This window comes from Meriones unguiculatus, chromosome 6, assembly GCF_030254825.1.
Source record: "Meriones unguiculatus strain TT.TT164.6M chromosome 6, Bangor_MerUng_6.1, whole genome shotgun sequence".
Classification (NCBI taxonomy): domain Eukaryota; kingdom Metazoa; phylum Chordata; class Mammalia; order Rodentia; family Muridae; genus Meriones; species Meriones unguiculatus.
In genome coordinates, this window is record NC_083354.1 from 45,102,082 (window position 1) to 45,118,854 (window position 16,773).

At 47.0% G+C, this 16,773-nt stretch overlaps 1 protein-coding gene across 1 annotated transcript in view; it reads left to right on the top strand.

The window, feature by feature from the left end:
* The window catches only part of LOC110550189 (collagen alpha-4(VI) chain-like), a 92,884-nt gene extending 76,871 nt beyond the window's left edge, over positions 1 to 16,013 (top strand). The window contains exons 33-36 of the mRNA XM_021639890.2: positions 9,014 to 9,104; positions 11,621 to 12,304; positions 14,575 to 14,671; positions 15,697 to 16,013. Of these exons, the coding sequence (XP_021495565.1) occupies positions 9,014 to 9,104; positions 11,621 to 12,304; positions 14,575 to 14,671; positions 15,697 to 15,943 (1,119 nt within the window). The 3' untranslated portion in view covers positions 15,944 to 16,013. The remainder of the gene's footprint in view (positions 1 to 9,013; positions 9,105 to 11,620; positions 12,305 to 14,574; positions 14,672 to 15,696) is intronic.
* The last annotated feature ends 760 nt before the right edge of the window (positions 16,014 to 16,773 follow it).

Sequence of the window (16,773 nt, forward strand, 5' to 3'; positions counted from 1 at the left end):
CAAGCCACACAGCCCAGGGCAATTACTTTCTGACTTTGACCACAAGCATCAGCTGTTGCTTGTCTTCTGAGTCTTGATAGGGATGGACCCTCTCCCCCCCAATATCTAGTCCTTTGTGTCTGACTTTTTCTAGTCAACAAGCCTGGTCTTGCTCATCCATCCGTGTTGTGTGTAGAGGGGAGTTGTTCTTTATTTCACTCTGGTGTCTCAGTATGCGTAGAACCCAGCGGTTGTCCACTGTCTAATCTCTACAGTCCGCTCTTTTAACTCACTCCTATGCAGTACATGTCCCAGAATTTCTGGGGCGATTTATCAAAATGAAGGTCGATTTTCTTCCACTGTGTGTGAATGCTAGGTTTAAGCCACGTGACATTACCAACAATCGACCATTTCTGACCTGGGAAAATGGAAATGTCATATGGTTCTCCTTAATAAATAACGGCTTCAGCTGTGCCAGACCACTTCATTTTCTCCTGAGATAGAGTTGTGCAGCAGAACTGCTGGGTGAGAAATCTGGTTGACACACGGCGAGTGTGCCTAAGAACCAGTGGATAAGCTTGTGACAGCTTGCAAACTACCAGGCAGGCTGGGCGGCCATCTCAGGTTGAGAAACAGAGAGAACAAAGAGAGCAAGTTCTGTCTTGTTCTTGCTACACCACTCTCATCTCATCTAGCAGGATGTCTGGACGAGGCAGGCTGCTGGGGGAGGGTCTCAGTAACTTCTAGAATGGCCTGGTAAAGGCGGAATATAAAGATTACAATTTAAATTAGATACGCAGTCCCCTCACTTTCATAGATAAAGAGGTATTTATGGATCCTGCCAGGTAAACTGTCTGGGCCTCATTTTCTTGGCTCAGAAATGACAGTGGGGTCTGAGGATATGGCTGTTACTAGGGTAGTTGCCTAGCATGTGTGAAGTCCAGAGTTTGACCCTAGCTCCACATAAACCGAGGAGAGTGGCATATGCGGGTAATCCCAGCACTTGGGAGGTGGAGGCGGGGGAATCAGAAATCCATAGTCACTGTTGGCTACATAGCAGGTTTAAGAACAATCTGGGCTATTCAGCCCTGTCTCAAAAAAACAAAACAAAACAAAACAAAAAACAAAACAAAAAAAAAAAAACTGAACCAAACTAAACCAAAACAACAAACCACCTAAACCACAAAAAGCCTGGGGAGGCGTTGGTGCTGCTGTGTTATCTAGGCTTCCATCCAGGTGTAATTATCAACACATCTGTTTCTCAGGGGGTTGGGCCCCTGACATCCCCCTGAAGGCATACCTGTGCTGTTCTCTGATAGGCTGCTGGACAGTTAGCGCTTGCTTCTGACTGGCAGATCCGTCCTTAGTCGTGGCCTGCTTGCCCTCCTCACCAAGGGCTTCAGAGTGAAAGCTTGAGGTGCTACGTGAGGTGAGCTTGGCGGCTTGAATGTATTTGGCACTCTGTATCATCACTTTTAGCCGCCCTGCTCTCCATCATGTGGGCATGCCGTTGCCTCGGGGTGCTGGGATACAGCTCGGCACTTGGAAAATTTAATGGTGTAGAAAAGATGCTAAATGACGCTTGTCAGTTCAGATGTAACGAATGACCTTGGTGCTGGTGACACTAGCAAGGAGAGAAACTGTCAAAATGACAACCCCATCCCCAGGGCCGCTTAATCCTTGTTCTTCCCTAACAGGCACATGGCACACCGCAGCCGTCCCCTACTCTTTGGTATTCCTTACATGAGGGCAGTCTGGTGAAGACAGTGGGTTTATCTTCTCAGTTCATCGCCCGAAGGAGGCTCTCTGACTGCGTGCGAGGCTTTCGTCTTCTGCCTCTATGTGACTGTAATTTTCAGAACAACCCTCACGTACTTCTTCTGGGCAAGTGATGGTGGCTCAAATTGAACGAATTATACAAACATATCCTGACTTCTTAGTTCATTTAAACACACTTGGAGACTGCCGCACCTACTGGAAAGCTGTTTCATCATCCACGGAATTGTTTCAGCCCTAAATGAAACAGTGTTATCGCATTTGGACTCCCTGTGCCTGATCCTGTCATTAAGAACTGTCTTATGCCTCAAAACATAAGCCCTCATTAGGTCCTTTTTTGAAAGCGAAGGAGTGGAGCATTAGAGGGAAAAATGCAGCTAGCACTCCAGGCTTCAGATTTCATTTTTCTTTCTAAAAAGCCTCGCACAGATTCCCTTGAAACAACGCCCAGGAAAATAGCTCATGTTTATTGATCCAGCCACCATTCTAAGCTTTTATTGATTCCCTTAATCCCCAGAACCCAATGAGACAGGCGATATGATGAGCCTGTTCGTCACACAATGATACTAAAGCACAGAACAGGCGAGTGTTCAAGCCCGGGAGTTCTCACGAGCCCGGGGAGCTTTGAACTCAGAAGTCAAAACCAGAAAAACAAAAGAGAGGCCTTCCAAGTTCCAAGTCCTTTGTCTCTCTTACTGCATTTTATCTTTATGATAGTATTAGGAGAGACGTCTGCAAACTGGTTCCACTTTTACTCCTTAGCAAATCCGAAGAATGGAAGGCCGGCTGTCACAGAAATCCCTTCCCTTCACACAACATCAGCTTGAGAAGATAAGAAAACAACAACAAAAAAAATTGGCATGTGTGTGTGAGGCTTTTTAATTTGGATGTGATTTTAGACTTCAGTGAAAGTCACCTAAAGATATTCTGTGTGTGTGTGTGTGTGTGTGTGTGTATGCCAGTAGCCAACCATGGATGTAGTTCCTCCAAAGCTGTCCACCCTGTTTTTGCAGACACCGTCTCTCACTGGGGACTGAAACTCTTCGATTAGGCTAGCCTGGCTAGCTAGGGAGCCTGAGCGATCCAACCTGTCTTGTTCTTTCTAGCCCTGGGATTATAAATGGACACGCACACTACCATACCCAGCCTTGTACATGGGTGCTGGGCATCAGACATCCTCCAGCTTGTGTGGCCAGTACCTTACCAACTGAGATATGTCCCTAGAACAAGATACTGTTTTTTTTTAATTATTATTATTTTTCATTCTCTGCTCTTAGAGAGAACCCCCTGGCGAGGGAACGGTGCCACTCACGTCCACAGTGGGCTGGATCTTCCCATATCATTAGCTCAGTTAAGACGCCCCTTCACAGACATGCCTGTAGGCCAACTCCAAGCCAACAGTTCTTCACTGAGACTCTCTTCCTAGGTGATTGCAGGCTGTGTCCAGTTGACAAGTAAATCTATGCACCACAGGGAGTGTCTAACCCTCACAAATGTCCTACCAGTTAGGAATGATAGTCTGCTTTGTCCAGCTGAAGTGAGCAGAGGTAAGAGGGAGGCGTGACTTGTTCTAAGGCCCACAGTCCAGAAATTGTCCTGACGCGGCGCGTCCCCAAGTGCCCCTTTCTCTCTGTATGTGCGCTCTTACCCCAGTTTGGACTCCCAGTGTTCCTGGGAAGTACAGGGAAAATGGGTTGCTTGGTTGACTTCAGTGGCAAAATGATGGTTTAGAGGAGCCAACACTCAAGATCCTTGGGGCAGCCACAGGGGAGGCGGTGACTGTCCTTCCTCCCTCTGTCTGGCCTCTTGAATGCCCCACTCCCACATAACTTTCTCCTCCTCGTTCTCTGAGCCCTCACTCCAGCTCAACGTCAGATAGTTTGTAAACTCCTTAGGGTCTAGTGAGCTCTAACTCTCTCCAAGATAAACCTTCCTCCCTCGTACTTGCCTCCACCCTCCCTACCTGTTTTTGGTTTTTCAGGCCAAGCGCCACTTCCAGTTCTGTCCCAGAAACGAACATTCTCTTTTGGCCTCTGGAGGCAGAGTACAACAGCTGAAGCCTGAGTTAAAGCCTGGGAGCTTCTCCAGGACAAGTTTTCATGGGAAGTTCTTTAGCGGGGGGAGGGGGAGGGGGGGCAGGGAGGGCGGGGTTTGAGTGTTGCTCTTGTATTGTTCTGCCAGAAAAGGATGTCCGTGCAAACCCATGTGTGTACATATTCTCTCCCTGGTTTTACTGTACCACCAAGGTGGCGTAGAAAGACAGGGGACATTGGAGGTGACCCGAGAAGGGGAAAGAAGCCCCTCCCTCACCCTGGGCTCTAGTTTGTCTTCCATGCAGAGTGAATGTCAGGAAACGTCAACTGGTCCAGCTGCAAGTGCCCGCAGAAATGATGTGTGTTTCCCTAGAACAAGATGTCTCAAACAAGAACATCGAAATGACTGGATAATTTGGGGCCAGAATGTTTGTAACCTTGAGTTCACCCTGTTGCATTTTGCTCTTGTCCCTAAATCTTTTGTGTGTGTGTGTGTGTGTGTGTGTGTGTGTGTGTGTTATATTTGTGTGTATGGCATATGCCCACATGGGTGAGGGCACTCATGAGTCAGAAGAAGACATTGCTGTCCTACTCCATCATTCTCTTCCTTATTCCTTTGGGACAGGGTCTCTCATGGAACTGGGAGGTGCCTGGCAACCAGCAAGTGTGAGAGATCCTCTCATCTCCTATCACAGCCCTGGGAGAACAAGAGTGTGTGTGGCTACCCTGAACATTTTACGTGCTTCTTGGGGATTTGAACTCAGGTCCTCATGCTTCCAAAAGTGCTTTTACCTATTGAGTCATCTTTCTAGACCCTTATTCCTAAATCTTAAACAGTACACCTTACTCCATAAAACCACCTTATAATTTCATTCACAAAAGGAAATTCTTGGGGTGTGTGTGCACATGTGCGTGTGTGTGTGTGTGTGTGTGTGTGTGTGTGTGTGTGTGTGTGTGCAGGCTCACATATATGAGAGTGACCTGTTGTGGAGGTCAGAGGACAACCTCGGCTGTTCCTCAGGTGTCATTTACCTTTTCTTGCGAGACAGGGTCTCTTGTGGGCTTGCTGTTTGTCAGACAGGCTAGCCTAGCTGTCCAGAGGCCCAGGGCTCTGTCCGTCCCTGCCTTTCCCATTGCTGGGATCATAAGTGCGCATCACTATGGGGTCTTTTGCTTTTGTTTTCTTTTTCTGTGAGTTCTGGGGAATCAGACTTTCCAAATGCTTACAGGGCAGACACTTTATGACCGAGCTATCTCCCAGGACACACAAGGGAAGTCCCCCAGATAAGAAAAATAAGTACACCAGCTTAGACAGATTTTAAATCTTAAACTTAAGCTTTGCTTAATGTTTACACTTAGTCTTAGCCAGAAGTCCGAGCAAGGATCATTTGGCTTAGACTCTAATTCTTGTTGTAGATTACATCTTTGGAGGAGTGTACACAGCTCTCCAAGGGGGAAAGATCCCAAAGCACCTCTCTATCTCAAGAGGCCCACACCAGTGCCGGGGACTGTGACTGTCATTTCCTGTATGATTCTGTCTAAATATTTACCCAGTCACTAACTTTGCTCCGTTCTAATTTGTCCCGAGAGCCTTTTCCATGGCAGAGTCGGGAATCTCATTTTATCTGGGTGGACTTGGCTAAGGGGACTTGACTCTGAAGCGCCGTGTCTCCCCTCTGCTGCAGACACTGCTCGAGAGAATGCCAAAGGTGCGGTTCTAACCATAGCTCCATTTTGGCTGTGTTTGAGGGCCTCGTAGTTTGATTCCCCACTCCGCAATGGATGCAGTTCTCAGTAGGAATCAATGGATCAGTGTTCTCTCCCCACACCAGCATGCCCTCCCATGTTCTCTCTCTGCTTGAGTTTTCTTAGGAAACTTTTTTTATTTTTAAAACCTTTTTACCGACAGTGGCTCTGTCAGCAAGTCCAAAGTCAAAGTCATGGAAAGTTATTAACTAAACCCCATACAGATGTGTCTATACTGAGTCACAGCTTCCCTGTGGACTTCTGCTCCATATTTGTTCTTTGTTACCAAAATAATTTGTTACCACAATTATTTTGCAAGAACAGTACAGATATGAAGTGGGATCCTAATTTATTGTTCCCAAGAAAAGTTAAAAAAGTGTAAGTTGTGTATCTAGTCATATTTGGTTGGCTTTGGCAGTTTTCTAATGAACTGAAAAGATCAGGGAAGAGTTATGGGTGCTAAGATGCTCAGAGCGGAAGAACTCTCATACACTGTCCTGACCAGAAGTGGACACAGATGACAGTAACTCAGGACCAGGCTATGCTGGCACAGTAAAACCCAGACACACCGACTTCTTCTAAAACTGTGTTCCCGTTAGTCTTCTTGGGGAGTTCTTGTCTTGTCTAGGATCTTCTAGACTTCCTCCAACTCTTCCACAAGACTCCCCAACTTCCTCCTAATGTTTGATTATGGGTCTCAGCATCTGTTTTGATCTGCTGCTGGGTGGAGCCTCTCAGAGAACAACCATGCTAGGCTCCTGTCATTTGTGTCTTTCTGTGTCTGAGTTACCTCACTCAGGATTTCAACTAACTTACGAATATGGGGACTCACAGAGACTGAACCACCAAGCAAAGAGCATGCATGGACTGGACCTAGGCCCCCAACACATATGTAACAGATGAGCAGCTTGATCTTTCTGTGGGCTTAACAAGTGGAGCTGGGGGTGTCTCTGACCTGGACTATGTTGTCTGCTTTTGGATCACTTTCCCCTAACTGCCTGCCTTGTCTGGCCTCAGTAGAAGAGGATGTACTTAGTCCTATTGCTGTGTGATGAGCGGGAATGGGTTTGTAAGGGTGGGGGAGAGGGAGGTTCGCTTTTCTGAGGAGAAGGGGAAAGGGGAAAGAGGGTGAGAGAGTTGGACTGGGGTGAGATGAGGGAGGAGTCTGTGATAGGGATGTAAATAAAAATAAATTAATTAATAAAATTAAAGCAAAAAAAAAAAAAAAAAAAAAACAAACTATGTTCCCAAGGAAAGCAAAGGCAGATGCCTCTCTGTGGCCACGTCTCTGACAGATAAAGGACTGTACAACCCAGATTCCTGACATCTAATCTCTTGGTGTGGAACTTTCCCCTTGAGCTGTCTCTAAGAGAGGAGGGCGTGAATTTGTTCAGATGTAGAGTGAAGGTGTACATGTGTCTCAAGGATTTCATTACTTTAAAACCTCGTTTGAAGTTTGCATTTTATAGCTTTGGCCACACTTCCCATGATTTAAAAAATAGCTGTGTATCAATTTAACATTTCCCTACAAGGCCTGGTAAAGCTCTTACGGTTATGCCAGCTTCTCATTTCTCCTGGCTCACTGCCATGGGTGCTGCTCCCGGAAGCTTCCAGATCTCCTCCTGTGACTTCCAGTAAAGTGATGATGTGTCTTATCCCTGTCTACACCGTTTCCATCTGGAGCGATTGATTGAGTTTTGGCTAGTCCACACTCAGATCTGATGGCCGTTTGGAGGAGAGCTGAGTGATGAATGCCAGCAACTCTGTACTCAAGAAGACTGGGCGTCAGCGTCTTCCATGCGTCAGGGAGCCCAGACACCCCACAGCTGCCCACTGGAGGTGGGCAGTATCTAATACCAGGAAATGTGGCAGTGAGCAGAGCTCAGATAAGTGCCACTGTCCGGCTCAGTGCCAAACAGCATTGCCTTCATCAGCCCCTTCCCTTGAAATGTCTCACCTCTTCCTGTGTTCCTAAAACATATTATTGGAGCCTCTTCATCTTTGAAGAGCCTTTGCCCCTCTTTCCACAAGTGAAGACATGGCACATCAGCTCTCCATTCTCTATGTGGCCTGTGAGGACTTTTAGGTAGTAGATACTTACCAGCCTGGGTAAAAGAATGAGAGGATTTTTCTTTTTTGCCTCCTTAGATTTTTGTCTGTTTTTGTTTTGGTATGTGTGTTACATTAATATAAATAAATGTCAATTCTTCATACTTCTTTCCTCATTAAGAATGTGCTTTGAAAGGCAGTTCTCAAGGCTTGCTGGAACAGCAAGCAGGAAGAACAAAGAGCTTTGTAAAGAGTCTATGGCATAGAAAGTTCTTGTCGGGAGTAACCTTTGACTCTTTCTGAGCGCTTACATGACATCTTCATGGCCCGGGACACCTTACCACCTGGAGGGGTGCTCAGAGTCGGCTTGTTTCTGGCCATGAGCCTGAAGTGGGAGGAGCAGATCCTCAGTGGGGCTCCATCTTACATGCCTTGATAGAGAGTGGATAAAAAGATGGACATGAATAGGCTCAGACACCTGCAGGTTGGCAGACACCACCTCGGCTCCTGAGAGGAAGGATTGGAGACCATTTCTAGTTTTCATCATAAGGTAGAAGTCTCGGGGACAGTGTTAGTCAGGGCTGGCTAACTGTGGAACCATTCATCTGACACCTGAATGTTTTCCACCCAGTGGATATAGCCCCTGAAAGAGTGTAGGAGCAGGGCATGTTCTACTGTGTATAGCTACTTCAGGACCCTGGCTTTTTCTTTCAGGGACCTCGTTATCATTTAGGGCATCAAATTCTATTCTCCATCCTTCAAAAATGGATGGCAAATGAAGGAGAGGGAGCAAGGAACTACAATGCATGCCCTGGAATGACATGAATCACACTTACCTACATCCCGTTAACCAAACCAGTCATATGTAGAGACTCATTGCAAAGGAGGCTGGGAAATGTAGTCTGGTTGTGCCTCTAGGAAGAAGGCATGGGTTTGTTGATCTGCTTCCAAGGTGTTCCAGGGACCTTGTTGGATTTATTGTTTTTATTTACATTTTGATTTTGACCCTTGTTGGTTATTAAACTAATGATGATCAGAGAGGTACTTGAAAGAGATAAACAGATCTTCCCATTTCTCCAAAGCTTCACCTGATTCCTCTTCATTCTTCTAGTTCTGCTCTGGCCCCGCCCTGACACCAGGAAAATTCTACAGGTGTCTTCTTCATAGTAGCCACCCCTTTCCCTGTGAATATTACAGGACCACCTCCTTATTGCATAGTATGGCTCCTGTTAGAGCTAGGTCCTACATGACTATAAATGTGTTACATAATGTCAACTTATTTCTACATATTTATCTCTGCAATTGTATATTTCTTAAAAACCGCATTAATGTCTTTTTGGTCTGACTTCGGGAAGAAAAAAACGACAACGACAATGACCTGGGATTTAACCCAGCTGGTTATGAATTTGTGTGCATTATGTTTTAATCAGGTGGACGGACTCAACAGATTTCACCTGTTTACATGGGAGGCAGAGGGCCAGCAAGACGTGGATGGCCTGGCCAGCTGTACTCTCTGCTACGGTAAGAGCTAGGCTGGTGCTTCAAATCTGACTGATGGCTTGAGAATGGATGAACACACTGCTGACCACAGCTTGGCCTGCTCTGCATTCGCTTGGCATGCACAGTGCTTCAGAATCTGGGGATCTTTACTAAATCCAGATTTTCGGTTTTTCTCGGGAAGCCAGAATTTTCCTGAGAGGCACAAACACCGCATTCTTTGGTGACCACAGACCAGACGATGCCTGACCTCTGATGGGTCATGGGACCGTTGGGTCCCACAGCCCCTTCGAGTCCCCTTTGGCATATCCCTGCTACATTCTGTCCCCTTACCTTCTTTAGAGCTCCTGTATGTGTCTGAGCACAAGAGCCATCCTTTAGTGCCACCTTTGTGTGATGGCGAGATCACGGAACTAAGGAGTCAGGAGTCCTGGGTCTAGATAACGGACCTACTTGCCGTCAGTAGTGAGATCCACCCTCGTTGCTCTCCAGCCTCCGCCGCTAGCTTGTGCCGGGGGGAACTCTTTGTGCTCACTAGCTTGTGCCGGGGGGAACTCTTTGCGGAAGCACTCCCATGCCTGCCCGTGAGGCATTCCCATCCACGCCCACTGAAGTGAACCATCTGTCCCCACTGTGTGAACCCAGACAGGAGTGGTTGAATTCCAAAAGAGGATGTAGTCATGCACTGCCAGGCAGGAGAGAGAAGGCAGATTCAGGGATGGCCACGTGCGGGCGGTGCCATGGCAGAGAAGCTGCATTCACACGTCTCATCTCATGTGGCAGTCTCTCTTTGAGCCCTGGTTCCTCCTCTATGGAAACCGGACGTCACGAGTTTTCTGTGAGACCTTACTGTACATTAGGCTTTTCTCTCATTTTTTTTTTTTAAATGTAAACCCCCAAACAGCCTCATTTTATTATTTGTAAATTGAGTGTATGCCTGTCCCAGAGGCCACAGGTGTTGGATTGTCCTGGAGCTAGTGGTACAGGTGACTGTGAGCCCCTGCATGTGGGTGCTGGGAAAAGGCCTCGGGCGTCAGGGTGGTATGGGCTCCTAACCACTGAGCCGTTTCCTGAGAACAACCTCACAAGGTGGGTGCCATTGCCGTCTTCATCAGCCCTGACAGACGGAGGTTGGAGGAGACAAGCTCGTTTGCCCAAGGTCACACACTGAGTAAGAGATGAACCTGAATGGAACCAGGAAATCTGTGTCACCTGACCCCTTTCTTGGGGGAGACATAACTACATGCCTGCTCTCCCAAATAAGGCGCCAGCCTGAGGGTCTCTTGCAAGTAGCCACAAGCACTCTGATGAAGATACTGACTTTTCAACTTAGGGAATTGTGGTCTGCAATGGTGAGATCGTATGGTGTTCCCCCCCCCCGTGCTTTTCTTATTTCACTTAGCATAACATCCTCTTGATTTGCTCACGTCACAAATGACAGAACATCCTGCTTTTTGGTAGCTTAATATTTTCCTATCATGTCTATATAATACACTTGCTAATCAATCCATCACATGCTTTAAAAATTAGTGTGTCCACAAGTTTTAGCAGAAGGTCTAATAACTACAGTAACGATGGTTATATTAAGCGATGAATGCATATTGTTGAGACCTTTTGCCTCAACTGTAACACGTGATCCTTTGCTTTTATGCATGATGGGAGGAAAGGCAAAAATTTCATTTCGGTAGAGGTAGTGAAGATAAAGATCTCACCTCCACCCCATACTGTATAGATCCCTTGGCGGATAGGGCTCCGGGTTAGGCACACTAGCTGACCATCAGTTATTAACGAAAGGGTTTGTCTCATGGGTGGCTTCCTAAAACACTGGCAGAATGCCTGAGCGTACTTCCATGTCAAGACCCTGAGCTTTGATTCAGCCCTAGAGAACCAGAACCCATGTAAAAAAAAAAAAAAAAAAAAAGAAGGAAAAAATTCCTTATGCCTTTAAGGCCAGACCAGCTGGAGAACTCTGATCTCTTGATCAGGCTGTCATGGTAAAACCACCAACATTTGCTGTTGTAAATAAGTACAAACACGAAATGTCAGTCTCACCTGGGTGCTCTCTCACTGTTAGCTCTAGTAATCAGTGTGTGTGCGCGTGTGTGCGTGTGTGAGTGTGTGACTCCTCAAACAGCAGCGTGATGTTCATGTACTTGCTTAAAAGGTTCATCTGTAGTTCTTTTTTTTATGGAGAGGGAAAGACACTAATAAACCAGAGATGAGGACTCCTAAAGGCCTAGCTGACATGACCAGCCTGGACCCCCGCAGGTGCCACGCGGCCCAGGGTGGCTACAACACACTTGCAGACGCCGGTGTGCTTTTGCAATGGCACTAGCCTTGACGCCTCGGCAGTACTGGAGAACATTAGATGTGCAGTCAGCTTCAATTCTGTCTAATGAGAAATGGGCACCTGCTTTCAAACTGGCCATCAGATTGCTGCGTCAACCCAGTTTCCCCGGGGCAACCCTCAAGGTCCTCCACGAGGCTGTAAGGAAGGGTGCCTGGTTTAACTCCGCCTTTTCCCTGTGCTTCCTTGCCAGACAAGTGCCGACCTGCCCCAGAATGCCTGCCAGATGCTCCCAGGCCCCAGGAGTTGGACATGGACTTGGTGTTCCTGGTGGACAGCTCCCAGGGCGTCAGCAAGGACATATACCTGGGGGCTTTGAGGCTAGTGGACGAGGTGCTCAAGGACCTGGAGGTGGCTGAACAGCCCGGCGCGTCCTGGCGCGGGGCACGCGCAGCACTGGTGACACACACAACCCCAGGCTTTCGGCCTGGTGTGGATCAAGCCCCTGTGCTTGAGTACTTCCACCTGACCTCCCACGGCCACCGGACACAGATGCAAAGGCAGGTCCGAGAGGCTGCGGGCCGCCCGCTACAGGGAGCCCCTGCCTTGGGCCACGCCCTGGGGTGGACACTGGAAAAAGTGCTCCTGGCAGCCACGCAGCCGCGTAGGTCCCGGGTCCTCTTTGCCATCGTGGCCAGTGAGACAAGCAGATGGGACAGAGAGACGCTGAGGACTCTGTCCCAGGAGGCCAAGTGCGAGGGCATCACACTGTTCGTGCTGGCTGTGGGCCCGGGAGTGGGAGCCCACGAGCTGGCCGAGCTGGCCAAAGTAGCCAGTGCACCCTCCGAGCAGCACCTGTTACGCCTGGAGGGCGTCTCAGAGGAGGAGGTAGCCTATGCCAGCAGATTCACGCAGGCCTTCCTGAGCCTTCTGAAGAGTGAGTGGCAATGGGGGTGGGTGGGGGAGTAGGTGGGTGAGGTGGGTAGGGGCTGGGTTACCCTAGGTGGTGTTGGCCACAGGAACTTAGAGAGGTTTGTTTTCTAAAACACCTTCTTTTATCTGATAGTTAAAAGTTTTTATTTTCAGTGGTAATTCCATGCAGGAAAATAATGTAGTGAGATAATAATCACTCTTGCCCTTTCAACTCTTCCTCAACCTTCCCGAACCCTCCTGCCAATCCTTGCCTCCTCGTTCAAGTTTCATGGTCTACATATGCATTATCTCTGTCTCTCACACACAGGATTTTACATATCAGGTCCACACACTAGAGAAAGCAGTGTTTTGTCTTACTGTTGTGAAGTACAGGTTGAATTGTGAGCGTGAGATCAGAAGTCCTAAGAGACTTTCCAGTGAGCAAGGGTGACAGGTCAAGGGCCTGGGGCCTCCCTCTGCATGCTGGGTAGATTAAGCCAACATGAAGATTAAAGGGCAGGGGCTGTGTCAGTGCATCCTGGCTAGAATTGCCCCTTACATCCCTGCTCCAGAAGCCTCACCTCCCATCACACCCAAATGAACCTAATTCATAAGCAACCAGGACCAAAATGTAGAGACTTAGAATAAAAATGGTGTGTGTGTGTGTGTGTGTGTGTGTGTATTATCCTGGCCAATTCCAGGTGTTTGCCTGCAGTGAGTAATTAAAATAAACCATGATGTGGGTGTGCTGTGAGGGATGGGTGATGCCTCCTTACCCTCCATCCTGGGAGACACAAATTCCTTAGTGGGTGTGACATTTCACCCCCTTCTTGAGGGACATCTGTCCCTTCCTGACTAAGGAGATGAAGGGATCCTGATGGACATCTTCGAAATACTGACATGGCATTTGTGCCTTTCCCCTTACAGATAAATCATCGGTGAGTTAATCTGGTCCTAGCGTTCCTACTTGTGCCCTGTGTGATAGGAAGGCCAGGAGCTTCCTCTGTCTGAGCCTTACATTTCAGGTCTTTGCACTGAGTGGTGGAGATGGCTTGCAGCTCAGTGATTCTCTGAGGGAGAAGCAAGCTGAAAAACAATTGCTTTTCTCATCCGCTTAATAGAATTGTACTTTATTTTTGAGGTTTTTGTTAGATTTGCACTTTATATTTTGTTATGTTCTTTTATGTTGGGATATTATTTATCTAACAGTGCACTTTTATGCTTTTGTTTTGCTTGCTTTTGATTTTATTTTTATTGTTTTATTTGCATTTATTTTTACATTTGTTTCATGCTTTGTTCGAATCCCTTTTATGATCCTTTGATTTTTCCATCATGCACTTTTTTGCTCTTATTGCTCAATTTGCCTTTATCTTTGCATTTATTTTATTTTGTTTTATTTTAGATTTTTGCTTTGATTTTATGACTTTTGAATTTGATGCAGTATTTTGGTGGTGATTTTAGTGGTATTTTATTTTATTTTTATGCTCTATTTTTATTACTTTTAATATATATCCACACATTTTTTTTTTTTGCTTTTGAGACAGGGTTTCTCTGTGTAGCCCTGGCTGTCCTGGAACTTGCTCTGTAGACCAGACTGGCCTCAGACTTAGAAATCCTCCTGCCTCTGCCTTCCAAGTGCTGGATTAAAGGCCTGCACCACCACTACTTGGCTAAATATGATATTTTTATTCTTTAAGGATCTCACACAATGCGTTTTGCTCATGGTCATACCCACTTTTCCCCTTGAACGCCTCCTAGATCCAACCTTACCTCCCTACCCCTTCCCAACTTCATATCCTCTTTATATATTTCATAACCTACCACGTCCAGTATGTGCTGCTGTTACATTCATGGCTGTATGAGGCCATGACTGACCTACCGGGGACCACACCCTTAAAGAAAACTGAGTTTGTCTTTCCTAGAAGCCACCAATGGTCAGTATCTCCTTGGATAGGGGTGGGGGCTGGTGAGCCCCTTTCCCCTCCATGCTAGAATGTTGGCAGGCTTATCTTGTGAGGGATTGGGGCCAGCAATCACCCCAGCTGCGAGTTATGAGTACTGCCACATCCAGAAGACCCTGCTTGGCTCTGGTGATCCCCGACCTCTGCCTTTCACAGTCTTTGCTTCTCTTCTTCCTTGAAGGTTCCTGAGCCTTGCAGGGTTCGGGGCGGCGGCGGTGAGAGATGCCCCATTTGTGCCAAGCGCTCCACTGACACTTCCTCTTTTCACTCAGATTACTTGCACACTTCATATGATTTTATGTTTGATTTCTTTTTTAAAATGTTTTCCTTCCAGGTGGAATGAACCAGTATCCACCCCCAGAGCTTGTGAAGGAGTGTGGAGGCCCAGACCGTGGGGACACCTTGCTGCAATTAGTCACTCCGAGCAACAGGTGAGTTCGGGGTGTGGTTGACCTGGGGGTGAGGGTGGGAATTCTGTCTCCCTACCGGCAACCCCAGGCCTCAGCATGACCAAAAACATTTGGGAAATACCTGGGTTTAACAATTCTGATGGTGTTTAGGGTTTCCTTTTTAAGGGTTTTTGTTTGTTTTGTTTTGAGAAAGAGTCTCCAGCGTGTTGTAGCTCAGGCAGCTTTGACTATAAGATTCTCTTGCATCCTGAGTGCTGGGATTGTAGGTGTGGTATCATGCCTGCCTGCCTCTCTTTTCTGATTTTTTTTTTTTTTTTGGTGGGGGGTTGTTTCAAGACAGGGTTTCTCTGTGTACTCCTGTCTGTCCTGGAATTCACTCTGTAGACCAGGCTGGCCTTGAACTCAAAGAGGTCCACCTGCCTCTGCTTTCTGAGTATTGGCATTAAAAGTGTGCACCACCACTGCTGGGCTCTAATGTTTTTTTTTTTTAATGTTAGAAGTAAAAAAGGACCTTGAGCTTGAGCGATGGCCAGCAGTTAAGAGCTATTGCTGCTCTTGTCTTCGGCATCTACCTGCAGATCCCAACCAGCTTTAACTCTAGCCCCAGGGGTCCCACACCCTCTTCTGGCTTCCATGGGCACCAGCCATGGACATAGTATACACAAATGTGCGCATGGCGAACACTCATCTACGTAAAATAAAGATAATAAAAAAACAATATAGAACCAATTAACTAAATCCAACGAGCACACACAGGTGTCTAAAAGCACAAAATGCAAGATCCCATCCCACCGTAGCACCCATCCTCCAACCTCAGGTTTCAGAGACAAAGCTGGTGATGCTAAGCACCTGATGCTGCCGTTGGTCCAGCCAGAGGGTGGTGTGGCTTCTCAGCCCAGAGCCGTAGCAGCAATGCCCACCAGGGACAGAACAGCTCAGTCTGGTCTGTGGGAGTCTGCAGTGATGCTGGAGACCTCAGGTGTTCCACCACCACACTGCATCCCCAGCCCAAGCCACAGAGTGTGACAAAGACTGCTCTCCTACAGGTTGTCCAAGCGCCAGGCTGGCACACCTGCCTTTGCTTATGACTCAGAAGATCTCAAGTCACTGGATATTTTTCCAGAAGAGAAGAGGAAAAGCAGGATGGCCTCTAGAGCTCTGCAAGAAGCACTGGGAAGTTATGAAAAGAACAAGATGGACGCGGAAGAAAATGGTCAAGAAATGCCAGCAGAAGAACGGCGTTTGGGCGCTGCCTACAGAGAGACACCAAACCATGGTGTCCTTGCTCTCTAAGTTGGATTCATTTAAAACAAACAAACAAAAAAAAACACTTCATCTTTAAATAAAATTTCTGTGTACTGTGTTAGCATGTGCTTTTTTACACACCTTACTTACAGACTTATTCACAAAGCTGTAGAAATTACTTTAAGATATCAAAAAAGAGGCCCACTTTCACTTCTGTAGCATCCATTTAAGGCTTTATTATACCTTCTCTCCAGGAAGTGATCCCAGATCACAAAGACTCAAGGACCTATTCCAAACAAACCATCCACCAACCAAAGGAATATCTCTAGATCTGGTGAACCCTTACCTTGATTTAAACTCTCTGGTAGACATTGAAGGAGCATTTTAAAACAACCGTAGGTCGGTTTTAGATCACAGCCTGTAGAAATGTTATGTCTTATCTATGATCAGTGGATTAAATTGAACAGTAAACACGTTAGTGAGGGACATGGGGGGACTTAATGTTTTCCAAAGAGTTAGTCATTTTTTATTTTCTGTTTATGTGTATGTGTGTATGTGTGTGCACTATATAGGTGCACTGCCCTTGGAGGCCAGAAGAGGGCGCCAGATCCTCAGGAACTGGGATTACAGACAACTGTGGCCCACTATGTGGGTGGTAGGAATTGAACACAGGTTCCTGGAAGAGTAGCCAGCGCTCTTAACTGCTGAGCCATTTCTCCAGAACCCGACTGTGACATTTCCAAAAGTCATCTGAGAAAGTGGAAAGAGTTTCTAAGGAGTGATGGGGCTAGTCCTATTTAAACAAAAGAAGAGTCCTGACTGCTCTAAGAAGGCTCATACACTCAGGGCTGTTGTCTAGGTGGCCACAGGAGCCATGT